Below are 23,001 nucleotides of genomic sequence, written 5' to 3'. Positions count from 1 at the left end.
GGAGGAGTTTCTGAAGGAATTTCTGGAGGAACTTGAAGGAATTCCTGGACGAACTTCTGAAGGAATTCCTGGAGGAACATCTGGAGGAATTCCTGGATGAACATCCGGAGGAATTCCTGGAGGAACTTCCTGAAGAATTCCTGAAGGATATTCAGGAGGAATTTTTGGAGGAATTTCCGGAGCAATTCCTGGAGGAACTTCCGGAGCAATTCCTTGAGGAATTTCCGGAGGAATTCCTGGAGGAACTTCCGGAGAAATTCCTGGAGGAACTTGTGGAGAATTGCTAGAGAAACTTCCGGAGGAATTCCTGGAAGAAATTATGGAGGAATTGCTGGAGGAACTTCTGAAGGAATTCCTGGAGGAATTTCGAGATGAACTGTCTAATGAACTTGAGAACTTCCTGAGAATTGATTCAGGAATCTCTGAAAAATCCGGCCCCAAAATTTCGGCTTGGAACTATAGTTCACGCCGACCCACGCCGCCGCACCGCCGCCGCCGATCACTGAAGGCGTGAAGCCGCCACGCCACCATCGCCGCCGCTGGCTGAAATGATCTATCACGCCGTTGTCGGTGAAATTTCAATCGGCGCACAGGTCTACCCAAACAGAAATAATAGATTCCGACTTATCTGGTAGTAATGCTCAGTTGTACGAGATATGCAGAATTGAGAGAGGGTATTAGCCGTTTAAATTTTCAAGGTCAAATACAGTAACGTCTATTCAGTGACGTAGCCAGAAAATTGGTCTGCGGGGGTTTTTTCGAATATTTTTTTTTTTCGAAAAAAAAAATTTCTTCTGAAAATTTTGTTTCTAGGGGGGGTTTTATGTCCAAAACCACCCCCGTGGCTACGCCACCGCGTCTATTTGAAAAAAGTTCCAAGATTTCTCACTTCTTACTGTAAAAAGTGAGAAGCGTAAAACTTCCGGAGGAATTCCTGGAGGAACTTCCGGAGGAATTCCTAGAGGAACTTCCGGAGGAATTTCTAGAGGAACTTTTTCCTGGAGGAACATCCAGGAATTCCTGGAGGAACATCCAGGAGGAATTCCTGGAGAAACTTCCGTAGGAGTTCCTGGAGGAGTTTCTGGAAGGAATTTCTGGAGGAACTTCTGAAGGAATTCCTGGACGAACTTCTGAAGGAATTCCTGGAGGAACATCTGGAGGAATTCCTGGATGAACATCCGGAGGAATTCCTAGAGGAACTTCCTAAAGAATTCCTGAAGGATCTTCTGGAGGAATTTTTGGAGGAATTTCCGGAGAAATTCCTGGAGGAGCTTCCGGAGGAATTCCTGGAGCAACTTCCCGGAGGAATTCTTGGAGGAACCTCCGGAGGAGTTCCTGGAGGAACTTGTAGAGAATTGCTAGAGAAACTTCCGGAGGAATTCCAGAGGAATTGCTGGAGGAACTTCTGAAGGAATTCCTGGAGGAATGTCCAGAGGAATTTCGAGATGAACTATCTAATGAACTTGTGGAGGAACTTCCTGAGAATTCGATCAGGAACTTCTGAAAAATCCGGCCCCAAAATTTCGGCTTGGAACTATAGTTCACGCCGACCCACGCCGCCGCGCCGCTGCCGCCGATCACCAACGGCGTGACGCCGCCACGCCGCCGCTGGCTGGAAATGATCTATCACGCCGTTGCCGGTGAAATTTCAATCGGCGCACAGGTCTACCCAACAGAAAGAATAGATTCCGATCTATCTGTTAGTAACATTAGTTGTGCGAAATATGCAGAATTGAGAGAGGGTATTAGCCGTTTAAATTTTCAAGGTCAAATACAGTAACGTCTATTCAGTGACGTAGCCAGAAAATTGGTCTGCGGGGGTTTTTTCGAATATTTTTTTTTTTTCGAGAAAGAAAATTTCTTTTAAAAATTTTGTCTCTAGGGGGGGTTTTATGTCCAAAACCACCCCGTGGCTACGCCACCGCGTCTATTTGAAAAAAGTTCCAAGATTTCTCACTTCTTAGTGTAAAAAGTGAGAAGCGTAAAGTGAGTAGTGAGACGTCTTACTTCTCACTTCGCACTACTCACTTTTCACAGTTAGAAATGAGAGATAAGGACCAATTATTATTTCTCCCTGCGTAAAGTGAGAAGCGCAAAATGTGAAGGGAGCCTCTCTTCTCACTTATCACTTCTAACTTCTTCTGAGACGTCAAATTAGCTATTCCCCGAGCAGCACACATGTTGCACAAAAGTTTCCGTAATTCAAATACAACCGAATTTAGTCATATTTGAGTTGCTGAAATCAAATCGGTCTGGATTGTGCTGCTAGGGTCGGCCAAATTACCTATTCGGCCAAATGCCCTATTCGGCCAAATAGCCTAAATAACATATTCGGCCAAAAAAACCTATTCTGCTAAATAACGTATTCGGCCAAATATCCTATTCGGCCAAATATCCTATTCGACAAAATAACCTATTCGGCCAAATGGCCTTTTCGGCCAAATGACCTTTTCGGCCAAATGACTTATTCGGTCAAATGGCCTATTCGGCCAAATGACCTATTCGGCTATATGACCCTTCCGGACAAATGACTTTCGGCCCTATGGTATGTTCGGCCAAATGGCTTGATTGCAACAGAGATCTCTGTCTTAGCATTTTGCTTGAAGTCCTAGAGTTAAGCTGTGACAAAAGACGGGGAAAATTGACGACAGCATTGAGCAATTTGACAACAAATGTAGCTTGTTGCATCTTACGCCTGCGATCAACGATTTCGAGCCCAAGTAGTTGACATCTGTCGGTTACTCTTGAGATGAATACAAGTTGTCGCTTTACTTTAGTAATCATTGCATTGAAGGAGAGCTTCGGGTCCAAAACAATACCAAGATGTGTCACCTGGAACAGTCTGTTCACCACAGTATTTATGATGACCGGGCAGCAGGGACTATGTTCAAGGTCTTAACGACCTCTCCCAAAGTGACTGCCTAGGACGTGGTGGGGTTTAGGTTCTTCCCAAAAGCCACAAGTTAAATAGCACAAGCCCAGCGGGAGTTCCAATCGGCACATCAGGATTGATACAAGTAAGATCCTGATTATAGTATACTACTGTATACTATAGTATGCTATTGGGATATTTTTTGAGTATTGTAATACTGTGATGCGAGGGCTGGCAGTCTGGCATTCTATTCTCGTAGTAAGGACGGGTGGCACCGACCTAAAACGGCGATTAGGCTAATGGTCAGGTTATCTTCCGTCCCATAAAACCGTGGCGGGCCTTGTAGCACGCGGTACAATCTTGACATTCAGTTTACCAACTGAGTGGGAGTAGACTCAGCTGATCTTTCCTGACTAGCGCTGATCTGGCTCTGAACACGAAAGTGTCAACCTCACATGGCCTTTCTGCATGCCGCAAGGTATGCATAGATAACCATGGGATCGCTAAGAGAAAGGTGCGCCTTCCAAAGGCAGTGGCAAGCGCAAAGACGGAGGTGTGGCGATTTTCGCCCAGACCGACGATAAAAGCTACGCCGACGACTTGAAGGTTATGAGATGCAACGAGAAGGTCTCTGGCCTAGGAGGGGATGTCAACTGCATCCGACGAACGCGGGAAGGCGAGATGATTCTCGTCTTCAAGCGGGATGCTGCTAAGAAGGGTTCTGAGTACCAAAAGGTCCTGGGAGACGGGGTTCAAGTAATAGAAAGATCGACGCACTGAGAGATCAGTGCAATGTCGAGCTCCAGAAATCCACGATTCGGTTACGCAAAAGCTACGCGGGAATGCAGGTTGCCTCATTTCAAGTACCTCTGACTGAGGCTAAGAAAGTAATGGTTAAGGCTTAACTTAAAGTTGGTTGGCCAATATGTTCGCTGAGCGTAAGCCAACCACTTCTAGATTGCTACATGGCTACCGTCATCAATCGTATGACTTTGAAGGCCCTGATCGCAGAAAGCTATACCGTAGGCGTGGAGCTGAAGGCCACCAAGCTCGCACCTGTGTGCCCGCACCAAGGTGTCTGATCTGTCCCCCGGGTACAGACAACACACATCTTACCGGTGTTCAGGTCAGTCCGGCCTCTTGTAGGGACCAGACATGCAGATAACACAGTTAAACTTAAACCACTACGAGGCAGCTCAACTGCAGCTACAACAGTCGGTTATCGGCCTTGCTGTCCAACCCATACTGGATTGCGGACAAGTCCGGGATGGTGGTCATCCGGACTTACGGGCGGTGCCCATCCAGGAGATAATATAATCATCTGACGATGAGGGTTTTGTCATAGCAAAGGTAAACGAAGTTTACTTTCTAGCTGCTACTGTCCTCCACGAAGGAGAATAGTGCAGTACACTAGGGTAGTCGATATTCTTGCGGTGAAACTAATGGCTTTTGGGAAGTCTGCTACAACTGACTTCAATGCGTGGGCAGTGGACTGGGGATCCCTGTCCAGCCACCCTCAGATCGGTTCTATCACAAACGCCCGAATGACACTCGCCCGAATTCCATTCGCCCGAATGACAAACGCCCGAATTCCATTCGCCCGAATAGACCAAACGCCCGAAAAGACCAAACGCCCGAAAAGACCATTCGCCCGAAAAGACCATTCGCCCGAAAAGACCGTATGCCCGAATAAACTCTTCACCTTACTCGATGAAAATATTTTTTTGTGACTAATAAGAAGAAATTGTGTACCGTCGTCGGGGGTGACGATGAGTCAAATAAGGGTGAGAATGGGTCACTGTTTCAACTACTTAAAATGATTTACAATGATATGGAAATGCTAATATCATCTTCCAAACTTGGACGTACATGTTCATGATAGCATTAGAGGCGAAAGTATAGAATTGATAGTTCCGTTAGGATACGGCAGGCATGAAGAATGTTTTTATAGAAGTCGATTTGAAAGCGAGCGGAGGGCAATATTTGTGATGGCACATATCGCGACCTTCCTTCTGCCAAGCTCCCGTATGAAGGGGAGGGAAGAATATCAGTGTGGAAGCTGATATATCTCCACTGGCAAAAGGAAGGTGGTTTGACTTTGCTCATATGCCATCGCGTGCGGAAGGATTTGCTATCGACGAGTACTGTCTCCAAATTTCTAATATGACATCAGCATTTAGTCGAATAGGATTTTTATTGCACAGTTCTGTTTTCTCATTGCGTCCGTCTCGTCGCAACCAACTTGGCTGCCTCGGAGAACAAAGCAGAGAAAGGCACTGCTGCTGTACCGTCGACCAATAACAGCTGACTTGATGGATGCCCCCACCAAGGGGAGTACACTAAATTAATGATTTCGTGAGTGTTACTTCTACGTGAAGTTAAACGATTTACAATGATATGGAAATGCTAATATCATCTTCCAAAGTTGGACGTACATGTTCATGATAGCATTAGAGGCGAAAGTATAGAATTGATAGTTCCGTCGAATCCTATTCGACTAAATGCTGATGTCATATTAGAAATTTGGAGACAGTACTCGTCGATAGCAAATCCTTCCGCACGCGATGGCATATGAGCAAGTCAAACCACCTTCCTTTTGCCAGTGGAGATATATCAGCTTCCACACTGATATTCTTCCTCCCCTTCATACAGGAGCTTGGCAGAAGGAAGGTCGTGCGATATGTGCCATCACAAATATTGCCTCCGCTCGCTTTCAAATCGACTTCTATAAAAACATTCTTCATGCCTGCCGTATCCTAACGGAACTATCAATTCTATACTTTCGCCTCTAATGCTATCATGAGCATGTACGTCCAAGTTTGGAAGATGATATTAGCATTTCCATATCATTGTAAATCGTTTAACTTCACGTAGAAGTAACACACACGAAATCATTAATTTAGTGTACTTAGAATGCTTGTAGAATAGATTGAATGTATTTGAGGGCAAGAAAACTAAAATATAAGAGACCTTTTTGAACGATTTTGCTCTACGGCCTCCAGATTGCCGGTGAGACCGATGACCCATTTTCACCCCTCAGACCCATTGTCACCCCCGATGGCGGTATTTGATTTCCTACTTATCTCATATTTTGTAGTAAAGTAGTAGTAAAATTCTTCTTTATTTAAAACATTTTTTGTTCTACAATCATTTTTAACATGTACAGTGATCGGCCGGCTTGGCCCTCCAACTTCAATTTCAATTATTGTTATTATTATTATTATGATTTTACTTAATTTTTAAAATATAATGTATCATGACGGCCTTCAGGAGGCGCTAGTGTTTTTTAAAATTTGATAACCTAACTACTATGTACACTAATATTTACAATAAGAATTTGATAACCTAGATTGGAACTAGCGCCCTAAGCGCTTGTTGGTCCGAGTGCAAGCAACGGACCCTAAACTTTTCTTTACACTCACCAAAGCGTTCATGTAAGGTTTTTATTCCGGCCAGACGGTGGACCTCGGATGTTCTTGTCCGTCAAAACATTTGATCTCAACGCGAAATTCTATGGATTTCAACAGGAAATCCTTGGAAGTTAACTCAGGTAATTCTTAGAGATTCCCAAAAGAATTTCTTCTTAATTTACTCGGGAAATTTCTGTTAGTGGCGTCAGTCGTCTAAGCGTGTTTGCAAGCCATTGTGTGTGAGTTTGATTCCCGCCCTAGTAAGGAGAAAACATTTCATGAAGCGGAAAACGCTCCACTTGTTCACTAGGTGCTGTGTGAATGTCCTGTCTAAGTGTTAAGTATTCAGTCTGTGCGAGCTTTGGTCAAAGATGGTGATCCTGTCTTTCTTTCTTTTAAATTAAAGATTTTCCTAATTTTTAAGGAAATTTACTCAGAATTTCAACGGTAGTGTTTTCGATATTTCGAAGGATATTTTTTAGAATTTTTAATAAAAGTTGTTAGTTTTTAAGAAAAGTTTTTTCGATTTTTGAACGAAAAAATTTAAGGAATTTCAAGAAAAACAGCCTTTTCACGAGAAATCCTCTGGAGTTTCAACAGGAATACCATAAACTGTCGGCGGCGACGGCACACACCTCCAATCACCGTATGGTTCTCCGGGAAATCTGGAGGATCCCAAAAAATTAAAACTTCAAAATTTTATCGTTAAGCACCATGATTTTTCTGATGCATTTGTTTTTGTATTATGAGTATGCACTTAATGTTGTGGCTTACAGATGCTGTGGCCTTCCGAAAATACCGGAACATCCGTGAAATAAAACAAAAAATAATGAATTTCATTGCATAGCACCATTTCACATTCTAACATCGGAATTTATTTCACTTGATTAATTCAAACTAAGGCCTCTGCAGTACATAAATTTCGTCTACATTCAGCTCGGTCAGTATTTGCACGTCGCCAACTTTGTAGTCCACGCAGGGACCTCAAATCGAATAACATTGCTCTCTGCGCACCTCGCCTTCTTGTCCCCTGCGGATCCCTATCAGGAACCATTTTCCCCATTGTCCGACATTCTGAGCATGATATTGTGTATGGATCACTTTGGCCATCGAGTGATTCTTTAGAAAATGAAAATATTCATTTCTCGCGTGGTTTTTGAAAACGTCGTAAGTCCAAATGAGAGACTCTCTTTCATTACGCTCTCTTTTGCTAATATCTACACGCTTAAAATCAATAACACAGAGATGTGTTTGCTTAACACAAAACGGACCTAATGCAGAACATCCCCTAGATGAGCGACAGTTACACAGGCACAAAATAACTCGTGTGGTTTTATTGAAGCTTGGATTTCAATATTTTCAACAGTATTTGGTTCCTCATGAAACAAGGAATCTGTACAAACGTTTACATGTTGAAAATTACCTTTATCACAACCATACGAGGCATTTTTGTGCCTGTGTAACTGTCGCTCATCTAGGGATGTTCCGCATTAGGTCCGTTTTGTGTGATGCAAACACATCTCTGTGTTATTGATTTTAAGCGTGTAAACTAGTTTAAAATTTGTTGCAATATTTTCACCTCAGTACACTAGACAAAGTTATTTTCTTCAGGTCGGTGCTCGAAAATCCAATGTAAATGTTAGTATGGCTTTGTAATAATCGAAAGAGAAAGTAAACAAAGAGAGCCTCTCTTTTAGATTTACGAAGTTTTCGAAAATCACTTCATAATTAATTAAAATCATTTCATAATTAAGGGAAGATCCATTAATTACGTAATGCAAAAAATGGCCATTTTCAACCCCCCTCCCCCCTATGTCATACTTTTTGTCACACGTCAGAGAACCCCCCTCTCCCTCTAAGGGTTACGTAATTAATGGATGTTCCCTAAACACACGGATTTTTTGTTGTTACTATGCGTACACCAGTTCCAGTGTTTGAATCTATACATGGACCACCGTTGGCGAAATAACCATTTTTTCAGGATAGTCAGACGGTGCGTTACGATTCATACAAACCAATTAAACCTTCCTTAGCTTAGCTTAGACCTCGTACAAACCAGTTAAACCTTGCATACAAAAAGTGTTACGAAGGGGAGGATGGAGGTTCAAAATCGTCAAATTTAGCGTTACGTAATTTGTTAACGAACCCATTCCGGATATTCCGGAGGACCATTTGGTAGCATGAGTCACAATGTCAATGCTGTACTCAGAATGTACTGCTTAAAAAATATCGGTGCTTTGAATTGAAATTCATAACTTGGCCATTTTTGTGAATTTTCTTGATTTCCGTTCCCTTTGATAATTTTGATACCCCAGTCTCCCTCTCGCAACCCTTTTTTATGGCAGGTTTAATTTTTTTGTACGAACCGTAACGCTTGGTCTGACTTCCTCCCTCCCCCTAAAGCGTTACGTAATTTGTGAACAGTCCCTTAGGAAAGCGAGAAAGGCACTATCATTACTAGGTGTCTTGCACATATTGGATACGTTACGGATACACACTGATAATACATATTCTATTTTTGTAAGATGGGTAAAAATATTACTCCGGATAATCGAGCCTCCGGTTAATCGAGCCTCCGGATAATCGAGTCCGGCCTGTATTGTATTTCATTCACCTCCTTATCTCATAGCATCCTACTTCAAATAATTTCTTTGATTGTTTCTTTATGTTGAGCGAGCTTGGCGTAACTGATTGATAGAATGTTTGTCATATGAGTAACAGACGCTGAATATTAATAAGAGGTAAATGAAATTTACAATCAAATTCGGTATGCAAAACAGCTGTTCACTAATACTAAGCAATACAAATCGTTCTATGTACTGATTATTGGGAAAACGCAAATATGAGGTGTGGCCGTAGGATAACGTCAATGTGTATTTGAATAATGATAGTCACATTGTATCAGCTTCCAGTATTTGTTTTCATTATGGAGCGTTAACACACTTCAGCTTCAATAAATCATCATCACCGGATATAATTAGCTTGGATCGCCGTTTTGTTTACCTCATACCGATTCTCGCGAGCCGTACGTTTGAAATGAGCGAAACACAGCGCCGATTCTCATTCTCTCCAAAGGCCTGGCTTGGCGAACATACCGTCAGATCTTCTTCTTCTTCTTCTTCTTCTTATTGGCATTACATCCACACTGGGACAGAGCCGCCTCGCAGCTCAGATAGTCAGATAGCAGGACCAAATAGCCGCACTCTAGTTAGATCGCTTCAGTTCTGCTGCAACTACGAGTCAGCTCGGAACAAACACGCGATGGGTTTCCTCGTCACCACGCTGTGCTTAGTGTTACCCGCTCTGGGTCTCCTGTTCTTCTACGTACGTCGTAAATTTTCCTACTGGGCCGATCGGAACGTACCGCACGTTCCCGGTTCCCTTCCGCTAGGATCGTTCAACGGTATGGGCACCAAGGAACACATTGTGGATGTAATGAATGCACTCTACGTGCAGCACAAAAAGACGAACACTGCCGTCGGAACGTTCCTGTCCATCAAACCAGTTCTGCTGGTGCTCGATTTGGAGCTCGTGAAGCAGATCTTGGTGAAAGATTTTCACATTTTTCACGATCGAGGCATGTTCTTCAACGAACGCGATGATCCACTATCGTCGAACATGTTTTCCGTCGAAGGCGAACGGTGGCGATTCTTAAGGAATAAATTGAGCCCAACTTTCAGCTCCGGGAAGATTAAATACATGTTCCAGACTGTTTGTGAAATTGGATTAGAATTTTTGGCGAGTTTTGAGCCATACATTGAGCGAAAGGAGCCTGTTGAAGTCGCTTTACAAGCTACGAAGTTCACGTGTGATGTCATCGGATCTTGTGCGTTTGGTTTGACCTGCAATGCATTGCAGGGGAACAGTACCGAGTTGTTGGACATAGCCGATGAAATTTTCAACCCACGACCCATGCAAATGCTGTGGATGGTTTTGTTGATGAGTTTCCAAGACCTGGCGATTAAGTTGAGACTAAAGCAAACATCCGCACACATTGAGAGTTATTTCGTAGATGTTGTGAAAAAGACGGTAGAACATCGGGAGAAGAACAACATTTCTCGCCCGGACTTTCTGCAACTGTTGATGCAGCTTAAAACCAAGGGAACGATTGATGAAAACGAAGAAGATTCGAAGGAGAAGTTCACGATGAATGATGTAATTGCACAGGCGTTCCTTTTCTTCTTCGGTGGTTTTGAAACATCATCCAAGGCCTTATCTTTCGCATTGTTTGAGTTGGCATATAGTCAAGAGATTCAAACTAAAGCTCGTGAAGAGGTTCAGCGAGTGCTTTCAAACCATGGAGGTCTGATAACTTATGAAGCCTTGAAGGATATGACTTATGTGGAACAAATCGTTCATGGTGAGTAGATTATGTGTTTTTTTTCAATATCGTATACTTGTTTTTCCATCCACATTGTTTCAGAATCTCTACGAAAGTATGCGCCAATCGGAAACATAGTACGCATCGCCAACGAACCCTATAACATCCGTTCGCCTGATTTTACCCTCGAAAAGGGCACCATGGTTATGATACCTGTCCACGCGGTCCATCACGATCCGGAATTCTATCCGGATCCATCACGGTTCGATCCGGATCGTTTCGCTCCGGATGCCATCAGCGCTCGCCATTCGCATAGTTTCCTACCGTTTGGAGATGGTCCGCGGAATTGCATCGGGATGCGGTTTGCTCTGCTGGAGGTCAAGTTTGGCATCGCCCAGCTCCTGAGTCGATTACGCTTCACCGTGAATGAGCGTACGCAGCTTCCGTTGCGATACGATCCGACGAAAAATGTGGCCACAGCGCTTGGAGGGCTCTGGTTGGATGTGGAACGTATTGTCCCGGGGAAGTAGATGTTTGGCGAATGCATTTGCAATACTCATTTATCTTTGTAATATCATGAATTATGCCTGAATAAATCGCACGTGCTGTCAACATTGTTTGTTTGTTTGTTTGTTTATTTGTTCATTCAACTGACCGAATAGTGATCTTATTGAACTATTTAACTATTGTGATTATGTCACGTCATAGAGTTGGTCAATGGCTCTAAAAAACCAAATTGTCTTAATGCAAACCGATGTCAAATGAGATTCTTCAGAATCTCGGAGAAGTCTCTGCTGATTCCGAATCTCGAAGGATGTTATGCTTGTTCCGAATCTTGAAGGAGATTCTGCCGAATCACGGAGGAGATTTGGCCAAACACTGATGGAGATTCTGCAAAATCCCGGAGATTCTTCCGAATACCTGATATTGCGAACTGGGTGCACTGCTTTTTAAGTTGATGTTCACTTACTACCTGTCAACGAGATATGTCATCCAAAATGTCACCCATCGGCATAAATGATATTGACGGACAGGGCACATCGAAGTGCTCGGTTCGTCCAAAAGCGTGTAATGAACTAGAATTTAGTAAACTTAATACTGAACTTATTATTCTATATTCTATCTCTACAGTGCAAACTACCTTAATCGAAATCTATCATACTACCTTAAATGCTAGTATCACAGTGTATATCACAGCAAAGTAAGCTTATCTATTCTTATGTAAAACTATTCCTAACCTATGAATATGATCACAGCTATCAGCTTACGTGTATTAATTTGAACTTCAACGAAGAATCATTGTAAAGCTCTAAACCGAATTCTGTAAGTCATCCAATCATCTAATGTGAAAACATAATTTAAGCAAATACATTATTCCAGCTTGAAGCTGTATCAGCATAAAACTGTCTTTGCTATCAGCTCGTAGACTCGGTGAAAAGGGCTCTTGTTCTTCGGAACAATTCTTCAAGATAATTCGTCATGGCTTCGGCAGATGAAGGAGCACCGAAAGAAATCGGTGATAATATCAAGCAGGGTAGTTGCGCTAATTGTGACAGACCGGATTCATATGACAACTACGTGCAATGCGATCGTTGTCAAACGTGGTGGCATTTCTTATGTGCAGGAGTTACCGAATCCATTGCTGATGAATCGTTAACATGTGAGGCCTGCTCACCACTCAGCGTATCATCTCGTGCGTCTACAAGATCCAGCAGTAGAGTTGCTGCGATGCAGCTTCGTTTGAAAGAAATGGAAGCGCAATGCAAGTTGGTAAGGCAAGAGCTCGAAAAGGAGCGAAAGGCGTTTGCAGAGGAAAGGAAATTGCTACAACAATGAGACGATCCATCACAACAACAACAAGATAAACAACGAACCGAGGAGTGGGTTGATCAACATACGGGCAAGGTAGATAGCGCCGAAGACCAACAAAAGGACCAGAAAGCAGCTGCAATCATCAAACTCACGCCAACAGGTAAATTGGCATCAAGGACGGACTCCTCTACCGGAAGGGCAACTGTCTCCTACGATGCAGGCTGCTATTAATGCAGCGGTACAGGCAGCAGTGAAAGCTGCGCTTCAAGCAACAAACCCATCACGGCTACCACAAGAAGCGACAGGATGTGAAGTTCGAGACACAGGTGCAACCCCTAAAACAGCACCGAAAGACCTTTCATCTACCAGGTTGGGATGAATAGAGTCAGTAGCGGGTCGCAGAAAGGTAAGCAGGATCATTGCCTCCCCCTAGAAAAGTCAACAGGTAAGCCAATTAAAAACTACAATTTCTCTTCATTTTATAATCAATGGATCCAAGAGCTAACCAAAACGATTGATAACGTTAAACTGGATCGAACGTTGGCTTCTACTAAGCCACTTATTGGAACTGCACCGTTGCAGCCGGAAGCTTCCACAAAAGCAGGTTTCAGCTCTGATTTTCAAATGAAAAATATATCGTCCAACTTTGATACCGCACTACGGTCCGGTGAAAATGTCAACCATTCGTACAACCATATACGAACAAGCATGTCTTCGATACCAGATAATGTCGGGATTCTCGGGAGTGCCCACCTATGTCCCCTCCCCCGCGCAGTTAACCGCCCAGCAAGTAATGCCTCGCGATTTACCATCTTTCAATGGCGACCCCGCGGATTGGCCTATATTCATTAGTAGCTTTGTCAATTCAACGCTCGCGTGTGGTTATACCAGTGCTGAAAATCTCGCGCGATTGCAACGTTGTCTAAAAGGTGATGCTTACGAATCGGTCAGGAGTCGTCTATTGCTTCCAGACACGGTTCCCCAAGTGATGAATACACTGCAATTGCTATATGGTCGCCCGGAGCTCCTGATAAACGCCCTGCTCCAGAAAGTTCGGTCGGTTCCAGCTCCGAAGGCTGAGAAGCTGGAAACTCTGATAGAGTTCGGGATAGCAGTCCAAAGCCTGTGTGACCATTTGGAGGCGGCGGGTCAACACACTCACCTTTCAAACTTAACATTACTAATTAGCAGATCAACCTCCCTTCCATACCAAGCTGGACTGAGCGGCCTTCTTACACAAACGTCCCGAGGTCAATCTGCAAAGTTTCGGAGTTTTCATGTCCTCGATTGTTGTGTCAGCTAGCAAGGTAACTGCAAGCATACCCGGAGGGTGTAAATCAATTTCGTCGGATAAATCTTAAGGCAAGCAAAGAGGATTCATCAATGCTCACAACGAAGATAGAGAAGAAAACGTGCGGGAAGATAAAAAGTGCTATGTGTGTGAAGAACCAGGTCATCGTGTTTCAAGTTGTGAGTTATTTAAACCGTTTTCGGTCGACGGACGTTGGAAGTGTGTGCAGTCCAACGGACTGTGCCGAAATTGTTTGAATGCCCATGGGAAAAGGAGTTGTAGTTACCTTCGACGCTGCGGTGTGGGGGGATGTGAATTTCGGCATCACCCTCTACTACACTCGAACCGGAACAATCGGCCGTCCATCAAGGAGACATCGCCAGAAATCGTTAGCAGTAATACTCATCGCCCAAAGATGCAATCTACTCTGTTTCGCATTGTTCCTGTTACATTGTATGGACCCAGAGCAATTGTGAAGACATATGCATTCCTTGATGATGGATCATCGTTCATTTTAATCGAAGAAGACTTGGTCGAAGAACTTGGAATCCGTGGAACACCAATGCCCCTTTGTCTGGCATGGACAGCGAACATGACCCGAACGGAATCCAATTCTATGGAAGTGCAGTTATCGATAGCAGGTGCGGGTGATAAGAAACGGATGGAGATGGTAGCACATACAGTGAAAAACTGGAGCCTTGCTAGACAGAAATTGATCTATGATGATCTCATAAGAAAAATCCAGCATTATAATGGTCTTCCGATTGCCAGCTATAAGGATGCGGTTAGTCGGCGTCGACAACTCAGCTTAACAGTCGCTCTGAACACGAAGGAAGGTGTACAGTACGAACCGGTGGCGGTAGAGACACGACTATGCTGGTGTATATATGGAGGAAGAGACTACAGAACATCGGGAATTCCACTCAACCTACATGGCTGTGTTTGTATGTGTGACCGTACACTGACACGTACAATACGGTGAAGAACTACTTCACCATCGAAGACATAGGAACGACGAATGAGACTGTGTTGGAATCGGCGGAAAACAGAATAGCGCGGAAAATTCTTCAAGAAACCACTAAGCGAGTGGGAGGGAGGTACCAAACTGGCTTGTTGTGGCGATATGATTGTATTGAATTTCCCGACAGCTATCAAATGGCCTTGAAAAGACTAGAATGCATCGAGCGAAGGATGAGCCGTAATTCCACATTAAAAGAAAGCATTTATCGGCAGCTTGTGGAATACCAGGAAAAAGGGTATGCAAAACCAGCAACGCGAGGCGAACTCAATGAAGCTGACCTAAAAAGAGTCTGATATTTGTCATTAGGAGCGGTGATGAATCCCAAAAAAACAGGAAAGGTGCGGTTAATATGGGACGCTGCGGCAACTGTAGACGGGATTTCGCTAATCTCCGTACTTCTGAAAGGCCCGGATCAATTGACGCAGCGATCCATCCGAGAAACCTACCGTGTACAAATTTCATAAACATGGCCACGTTTGGCTCATCCTGTTCCCCAGCATCCGCACAGTACGTAAAAAAATGCTGGAGAATTCGCCGAAAGATATCCCCAGGCCTCGCAAGCCATCGTACATAACCATTACGTAGATGACTACTTGAATAGCTTTCAAACCGTTGAAGAAGCCTTACAAGTTTCGCAAGAGGTGAAGATGATTCACAGTGCGGGAGGATTCCTTTTGAGGAATTGGTTATCCAATACAGTGCGTGTGATAAAAGGCATGGGAGAAATCACCGCAAATTACTTACTTATGCATCATGTACACCTCCGGTGGTGCAAAGGGCCGACTTGAAAGATCTCCATCCTGAGCGTTGCCCGGCTATCGCTTTAACCTGTTGCCAGGTTAGATTTCGGTCGACTTCTTTTATTTCTTTACTGAGGCTTCGCCGTTATGAGCCTCTGGGTCTGCCTCTGCTGCGATGTCCCGCTGGGTTCCAGTCTAATGCTTGTTTACAGATTTCGTTTCCGCCCTACGTAGAGTGAGGCCGACCCAGCCCCACTTCCGATCCCGAATTTCTGTTGCTATCGGCCTCTGGTGACAACGAGGATGGAGTTCGTTTTTTGAGATCTAGTTGTGAGGCCACCAGGCCCGAATTATATACCGCAGGCATCTATTAATGAACACCTGCAGCCGTTGGAGTGTTCTCCACTGATACACACCATGTTTCGCTAGCGTATAACAGCACAGATTTCACGTTAGAGTTGAAAATTCGTATTTTGGTGCGTTCACTTATCTGCCTGTTTTTCCAGATATTTCTTAAACTCGCAAAGGCAGCCCTTGCTTTCTTTATACGTGCGCCTATGTCGATCTTTGGTACCGCCGTCTGACGCCATTTGGCTACCAAGATATTGGAAGCTTTCAACATTCTCCACTGGTTGCCCGGCTACTGTGAAACTGGAAGGAGTCACCGTGTTTACATCCAACGATTTGGTTTTGTTGACGTTGATGACTAAACCTGCCGAAGAGGAGCGCTCGGCAAGGTCGTTAAGCTTACTCTGCATATCAGAGCGCTGTTGCTCAAAGAGTGCAACGTCATCAGCCAAGCAGGGATTGACTAAATACTCAGAGCGGTGCGAAAAATGTTCGTGCAGCACTCAACTTCGGGAGCGCGTCTCTCAAATTTTGCGAGCTAACGAGCCGAAGGTGCGCGGGCTCTCGCTGCTGCGTGCGAGTCAAAGGCTGCACTACCCTTTTGGGTAGCACGAGTAGTGCACATTGTGCTTTTGGAATTCATCGAGAAAATTTGAATCATGTTAAATGCCCATCAAATAATGAACGGCAAATATTTTTAATTGTTTTTGTTTGTTTGCTTTACAACAATTAAAAGTTAAATGTTTGCAGATATTTGGAACTCATTTTTGCAGTTTCTTCTTCTTTCCAAAAATCGTAGATGAATGCAATTAAAAATTTATTTAGGCGATCAGATATAAATGTAATTAATACATTTCTTCTCCTGGAATCACTGCAGCGTATGTGGTTTTTGAAATCAAAGTGGTTTCACATACATGTTTTTAAGGCAGGAGGAATGCCTAAGTCCACGGAAACGATTTTCGTTGAAGTAATTTTTACGTAGTTTTTTTATATTTATGTAAAAATGGACTTCAGCGCAGTGTTGCATTTGAACGCGTTCAATTTGTGTTCAGGAAAAATGAACAGAACTCAAGAGCATATTAACAGAATGCGCGTTCAGTTCAAAAAACGGAACTTGAAACAGGCTTTGAACGAACGAAAAATGAACATTCCATTGTTGCAGATTAGATTGTCAAAACATTCTGTTCCTCGATGGATTTTGCACTGCGAGGGATTTTGGTACTGCTTCTAGCATTATTTCCTCGCTATAATCCTAATTCTACCCCAAATTCGACACCAGCGCATAGTACGTATCAATATGTACCTATCCAATAAATTTATATTTGTATAACTACCTGTAACGTGATTTTAATTTAAAGGTCTATTGCAGGAAAACTGATTTAAATCCTTGCTTTTAGAAATAAAAGCTTCGAGATCTATCTGTGATGCTACGGAATAAATAAGATTTCAACGGTGAGACAAATTTGTTATGCTTGTTTATTGGAATTCTTCTCCTTTAATCTACCATTTCATTCACGGATCGTGTAAACTCAACTGTGAAGTAACCTTCAGTCAAGTCAGGATAAAATAGTCAAAAACATGTACGACTAAGCTTCAACCAGAATGTGAATTCAACTGTTGCAAGATGATTTATGTAGAAGAAAATGTTCATAAAGCTGAATTACATGTTTGGATAACGAGATTTTATTTTATTTTATTTCATCTGCCAAAAGTATACTTTTGGTACCTCACAACACTAAAACAGCGTTTATTTCAGAAACTGTATTTATCAAAATCAGTACTGGAAAAGGTCGTGATCGTCATAAGACAGAGAGAAAAGCACCTTTTTCTATTTCAAGCGACCAAATGAAAGAATCGTCGGTACTTTGATCAATTTCGCATGAAAAGCAGCCATGAAAAAATGTAGTGCTTTATTTTAAAATTAATATTTCTAAATTATTTCAATAGTTACATGCGAAGAATAGTGACTAGTCAATTAATTAATCATGTTCCTTTAATTTACCGAGTTGAAAATGGTAATAAACACAAAAATAAAGCAGATATTGCACACTTTCATGCCCTGTCACGGGACAAAGATTTTTTGAGATTTTTGTAGCATGCCATTCATCCTTCGCGTTTCTATAGATATTGAAAGAGGCAGATATGTAAACATCGCGTGACATCTCTCATTGAAAATGAGAAATTCCAGTACTGATCAAAATATCATTAGGGAAGATCCATAAAGTACGTCACGCAAAATTTGGCGATTTTCAACCCCCCCCTCCCCCCTTCGTCACGCTTTTTGTAACAAACCTCCAAAGTTTTTGTATGGATCGTCACGCTGCTCTGAACCCCCCCTCCCCCCTAAAGGCGTGACGTACTTTGTGGATGGCCCCTTATTGTAAAATAGACAATTCTTTACATTGACATTATTGGTGTAATGGGTATTAGTTATTCATTCAAATCAATTTGTTTTCATTTTAGAAACGAACACAAATTACTTCACATGATTTGGAAAAGGGAGTAAGATGTACACTCTAACTTTCACCTACTCAGTGACTGAGTAAAATTGTATTGCCATCTCTTTTCTTCCCACGAAAATTTTACTCAATTTCCGTCAAAAGCAGGATTACTCATAGTTTTGAGTTGTCCTGCTTTTGACGGAAATTGAATAAAATTTCCGTGGGATAGAAAAAGAGAGCAATACAATTTTACTCAGTCACTGAGTAGGTGAAAGTTAGCGTGTAATATGAGAATTGCGATTCATACAAAACTTTGGAGAACACCAAACTCCAAAGCATGTAAAATTCATCGTTTAGATCTCGAAAACCATGCCGAAGCAAAACCGAAAAAGTGCAGTTAAAGTGCTGCTCTGTGCATGACTCTTTGAGAGCCCCGAGCACGATCCGCACTTACTCGCCTCTCTCGATCTGAAAGGGCTCGCTCCTAACAACGCGTGCTGCACGCAAAGAGTTTCGTGCCGCACCATATCCCTGCAGCCAATTCGAAGTCGGTTAGGTGCTCCATGGTTATAGGCTGCCATAACAGCCCGCGGTGTGGTTCACGGTCAATCGCATCTACCAGAATCTCGTCGATTACGATGAGGAACAGTAACGGTGATAGAATACATCCTTGCCTCACACCAGCTACGACCCGGATAGGGGTCGCAAGTGACACCAAAAGTCTAGATGCGCAGTACACTTTGAATAAAAAGCTTTTTGTAGAACGTTTAATTTTTTAGCAAAGTTTGTACGGAATCTTTTTATTCATGCAGACAAATATTTGAATCCTTTTGAGCATTTTTCATTGTGATCCATTCATTCATCTGCGCCATTCGCCACTTTCCACCACGCCGCCAAGTATTGAACGCAGTATTTTCCGTTCAAACACTCTAAGAATTAGATGGTCGGCATCTTTTTAACGTCCATGCTTCAGAGCCGTACAGGGCGACTAGACGATATGTACGGAGCTAGTTTTATCTGTGTCTGGCTACGTTAACCGTAGAAAGTCCTACTTGTAGCCGCAGCACATTTTTCACCTCGCTGCTAACGTCATTATTACATGTAACGAGTGTTCCAAGATATATGTAATCGTCGACAACCTCAAATGGCATCCCATCGTTCCACCTCTGGACCCTTTCAGCCTAATGACCCTTTCGGCCTAATGACCCTTTCGACCAAATGCCCCTTTCGGCCAAACGGCCCTTCCGGCCAAACGGCCCTTTTGGCCAAATGACACTTTCGGTCAAACGACCCTTTCGGTCAAACGACCCTTTCGGCCAAACGACCCTTTCGGCCAAACGACTCTTTCGGCCAAACGACCCTTTCGACCCAATGACCCTTTCGGCAAAACGACCCTTTCGGCCAAATGACCCATTCAGCCAAATAACCCTTTCGGCCAAATGTCTTTCGGCCTAGTGGCATTCGGCCAAATGGCTTTCCGCCGAATGGGTTTCAGCCAAACGACCCTTCCCCGTAATTCCGTTGTATTTCTCTCGAAGTATTTGTGATGTTTTTGCTACAACTGGATTACCACCCACATTTATTTTATACATCCTACACGGTGACATTAGTGGTGGTGCTTCTGGCTTTGGAGATCTCAATACTAATCATCGATCACAGTAGGATCCAAAAAAGCAACGGTAATCCAGAGGAGGCAGGTTAGGTTCTACGAAGATGTTAGAAAATATTTCTTGCAGAATGCACTCATGATAGACGATAACAAATGAAAAGTCAAACTAAAAAAGTTGTGGGAAAAAAATTCAATGGCACGATGAAATACTGGTTGAGTTAACGAACAAAGATTCTCCATATCTAATCTTTGCGACTTGCCGGTGTAAATTTGAATCATCGTTATCATCAGCATCGCTGTCATATTTGATACGGTCACAGAGAACAGACATCTAAAAAGGGATACATTTCATTTGAAAAATTGTGTATGGATTAAAATAATGTAAAAAGTAAACAACATGACAGTATTCTACCAATGAATGAGAGCATCACTCAATAGTTTTTACTTACAAAACTCATTACACGCTTTTCGAAATCGAGTTCCACGCCTGTTTACTGTGGTTTGGCTTACGTCGAGTCCAACTCAATTGCTGGAGAGTCCACTTTATTTGTTTTCAGCCAGCACACAGGAGCGCACAAACTGCTGTTAGACATCAAAACCAGTTCTCGCATTAGTCGTTCGCTGGCCACGGTGAAATACAGTTCCCAAAATAATGGGGCTACTGAATACGGTGATTTATCTGGTGCTGCCTGCCGTGTGGCTGCTGTACATCTACTTCCGCAGAAAGTATTCGTACTGGGCTGACAGAAATGTCCCTCACGCGCCTGGATCGTTGCCCTTGGGAACGTTCAACGGAATGGGGACCAAGTACCATTTTACCGAAATTATGCAACAAGTGTACGATCAGTACCACAAAGCTCACAAAGCAGTTGGAATGTATCTATCGGTGAAGCCGATTTTGTTCGTGACCGATTTGGATTTGATCAAGAAAATCCTGGTGAAAGACTTTAACAGCTTCCGTGACCGGGGAATGTATTATAACGAAAAAGACGATCCCCTGTCGGCGCACTTATTCTCGATCGAAGGTGAGAGATGGCGTTTTTTGCGAAACAAACTGAGCCCAACATTCACCTCTGGTAAGATCAAATACATGTTCCTGACTATGTGCGAAATTGGTGATGAGTTGTTGGCGTGCTTCGAAAAGTATGTGGGTCGCGAGGACCCAGTCGATATTAAGCCACTGGCTCAACGGTTTACTAGTGACGTGATTTCTTCTGTGGCTTTCGGGTTCAAATCAAATGCGTTGCAAAACGAGGGCTCCGAGTTGCTGCAGAAAGGAGATAAGGTTTTCAAGCCTGGACGTTTGGAAACTATTCGCATGTTTGCCTTGCTGAGCTATCGTAGCCTAGCTAAGAAATTAGGCATGCGACAGCTTCCCAAAGACTCGACGGATTACTTTATGAACGTCATCACGAGCACGGTAGACCATCGAGAGAAAAATAATGTGATGCGACAGGATTTTCTGCAACTGCTGTTACAGTTGAAGAACAAGGGAACGGTCGAAGAACACGAGGAGGAATCGAAGGAGAAAATAACAATGGATGAATTGGCTGCCCAAGCTTTCCTATTCTTCGTAGCAGGGTTCGAAACTACTTCGTCGGCTGTATCGTTTGCGCTTTTTGAATTGGCTAACAACCCAGACGTTCAGGAAAAGACTCGGCAGGAAGTCAAACGAGTTCTCGCAAACCACGGCGGACATATAACATATGACGCACTAAAGGACATGACCTATCTGGAACAGGTCGTCAATGGTGAGTACAACTCAATCAACTCTCTAACAGCAATCTGATTGTATTTTAATCCTTGCAGAAACCCTTCGAAAGCATCCTCCTGTAGGCAATCTGATTCGTTTGGCAAATGAACCATACAAACTGGATTGCCTCAATACCACACTCGAACCGGACATCATGATAATGATCCCAGTACATTCAATCCACCATGATCCAGAATACTATCCGAATCCGTCCCAATTCGATCCGGATCGTTTCACGCCGGAAGCGGTCAGCGCCCGCCACTCGCACACTTTCATCCCGTTCGGAGATGGACCGCGGAACTGCATCGGAATGCGATTCGCCCTGGTCGAGGTCAAGTTCGGCATCGCTCAGTTGCTGAGCAAATTGCGTTTCACGGTCAACGAGAAGACGCAGCTCCCGGTGCGGTACGATGTCAAGGCGCAGATGGCCGATGTGAAGGGTGGCATCTGGTTGAATGTGGAACGGGTTTAGTGGATTGCGTCATTTGCGCGAGACCACAGAATGAGAAGAGCCGATTTGTCAATATCGGAGAAGCGAACGTGATTAAATATTTGGGCGCATCGACGTGAACTGGGAAGAGCTGTTGGTTCACTGTTTAGCGCACCATGTGGTGATGATATAGTGTATTGATTTTAAAACTCATGGCTAGAAGGGGTTCTAACTTATAGAAATAATGCGCAGAACACTTTGAGTAGGATAGTTTTTTTTGTAGAAGGAAAACACTCATAACATCTGATGTTCGTTGTAAGTTTTAAACATTATTTAGTCAAATTTCTTCACATTAATAAAAAAAGCATCTGATGACTTCTTGATTCTTATTCAATTCAATCAGTGATTTGGTCCAACAAATTTGATCTACAGAAGCCAGTTGATTATTCAATGAAGCAGTTGTGCAAACTACTGTACTGCCACAGTACACATACAACATAAGCAACACAGGTGGCAGACTATACAGTAGGGCAGTTCACATTTCAAAAATGTTCGAAAATTCCAACTCCCACATGTCTATTAGCATTATTTTGATAATATAGGAGTCCTGGCAAAATTTCAGGCAATTCGGTGGCCATTTAGGGGTGGCGCGAAGTCATTTTATGTTTATATGGAAATTTGTATGGGAAAAACTTAAAATTTATTCAAATCGCCCTACAACTCTTAAATCGTGATGAATTCAAATAAACATTCCCAACCTCAATTTTTGGAATCTATTTGAGCTCAACCAGTGGGTAACTCAATAATTTTGATTTATATTTCCACTGTCACGTTGAGGCTAATCACACCATTTTAGCCATTTATCTCATATTCACACTGTCAATAGAATCCTTCAATCTACTCATAACTAATGTGCTATCGGCAGGTTTCATTTATATAGATTCCAAAAAGGG

The 23,001-nt window shown here is 43.1% G+C and overlaps 2 protein-coding genes across 2 annotated transcripts; both read left to right on the top strand.

The window, feature by feature from the left end:
- The first annotated feature begins 9,462 nt into the window (after positions 1–9,462).
- LOC134227476 (probable cytochrome P450 6a20) lies at positions 9,463–11,215 on the top strand. Its single transcript, XM_062709379.1, has 2 exons — positions 9,463–10,642; positions 10,706–11,215. Exons 1-2 carry the CDS (start codon positions 9,544–9,546, stop codon positions 11,131–11,133), a joined length of 1,527 nt encoding a protein of 508 aa, XP_062565363.1. The 5' UTR covers positions 9,463–9,543; the 3' UTR covers positions 11,134–11,215.
- Positions 11,216–20,447: 9,232 nt separating this feature from the next.
- On the top strand, positions 20,448–22,634 carry LOC134226783 (probable cytochrome P450 6a14). Its single transcript, XM_062708177.1, has 2 exons — positions 20,448–21,616; positions 21,675–22,634. Exons 1-2 carry the CDS (start codon positions 20,518–20,520, stop codon positions 22,088–22,090), a joined length of 1,515 nt encoding a protein of 504 aa, XP_062564161.1. The 5' UTR covers positions 20,448–20,517; the 3' UTR covers positions 22,091–22,634.
- Positions 22,635–23,001: the final 367 nt, after the last annotated feature.

This window comes from Armigeres subalbatus, chromosome 1, assembly GCF_024139115.2.
Source record: "Armigeres subalbatus isolate Guangzhou_Male chromosome 1, GZ_Asu_2, whole genome shotgun sequence".
NCBI lineage: Eukaryota > Metazoa > Arthropoda > Insecta > Diptera > Culicidae > Armigeres > Armigeres subalbatus.
Note: the sequence above shows the minus strand (reverse complement) of the source record. Positions and strands in the feature narration are given on the sequence as shown.

Coding starts and splice junctions, on each gene's coding strand:
- LOC134227476 (XM_062709379.1), top strand. CDS start 9,544: ATGGGTTTCCTCGTCACCACGCTGTGCTTAGTGTTACCCGCTCTGGGT. Junction 10,643..10,705: donor TGTGGAACAAATCGTTCATG/GTGAGTAGATTA, acceptor ACATTGTTTCAG/AATCTCTACGAAAGTATGCG.
- LOC134226783 (XM_062708177.1), top strand. CDS start 20,518: ATGGGGCTACTGAATACGGTGATTTATCTGGTGCTGCCTGCCGTGTGG. Junction 21,617..21,674: donor TCTGGAACAGGTCGTCAATG/GTGAGTACAACT, acceptor TAATCCTTGCAG/AAACCCTTCGAAAGCATCCT.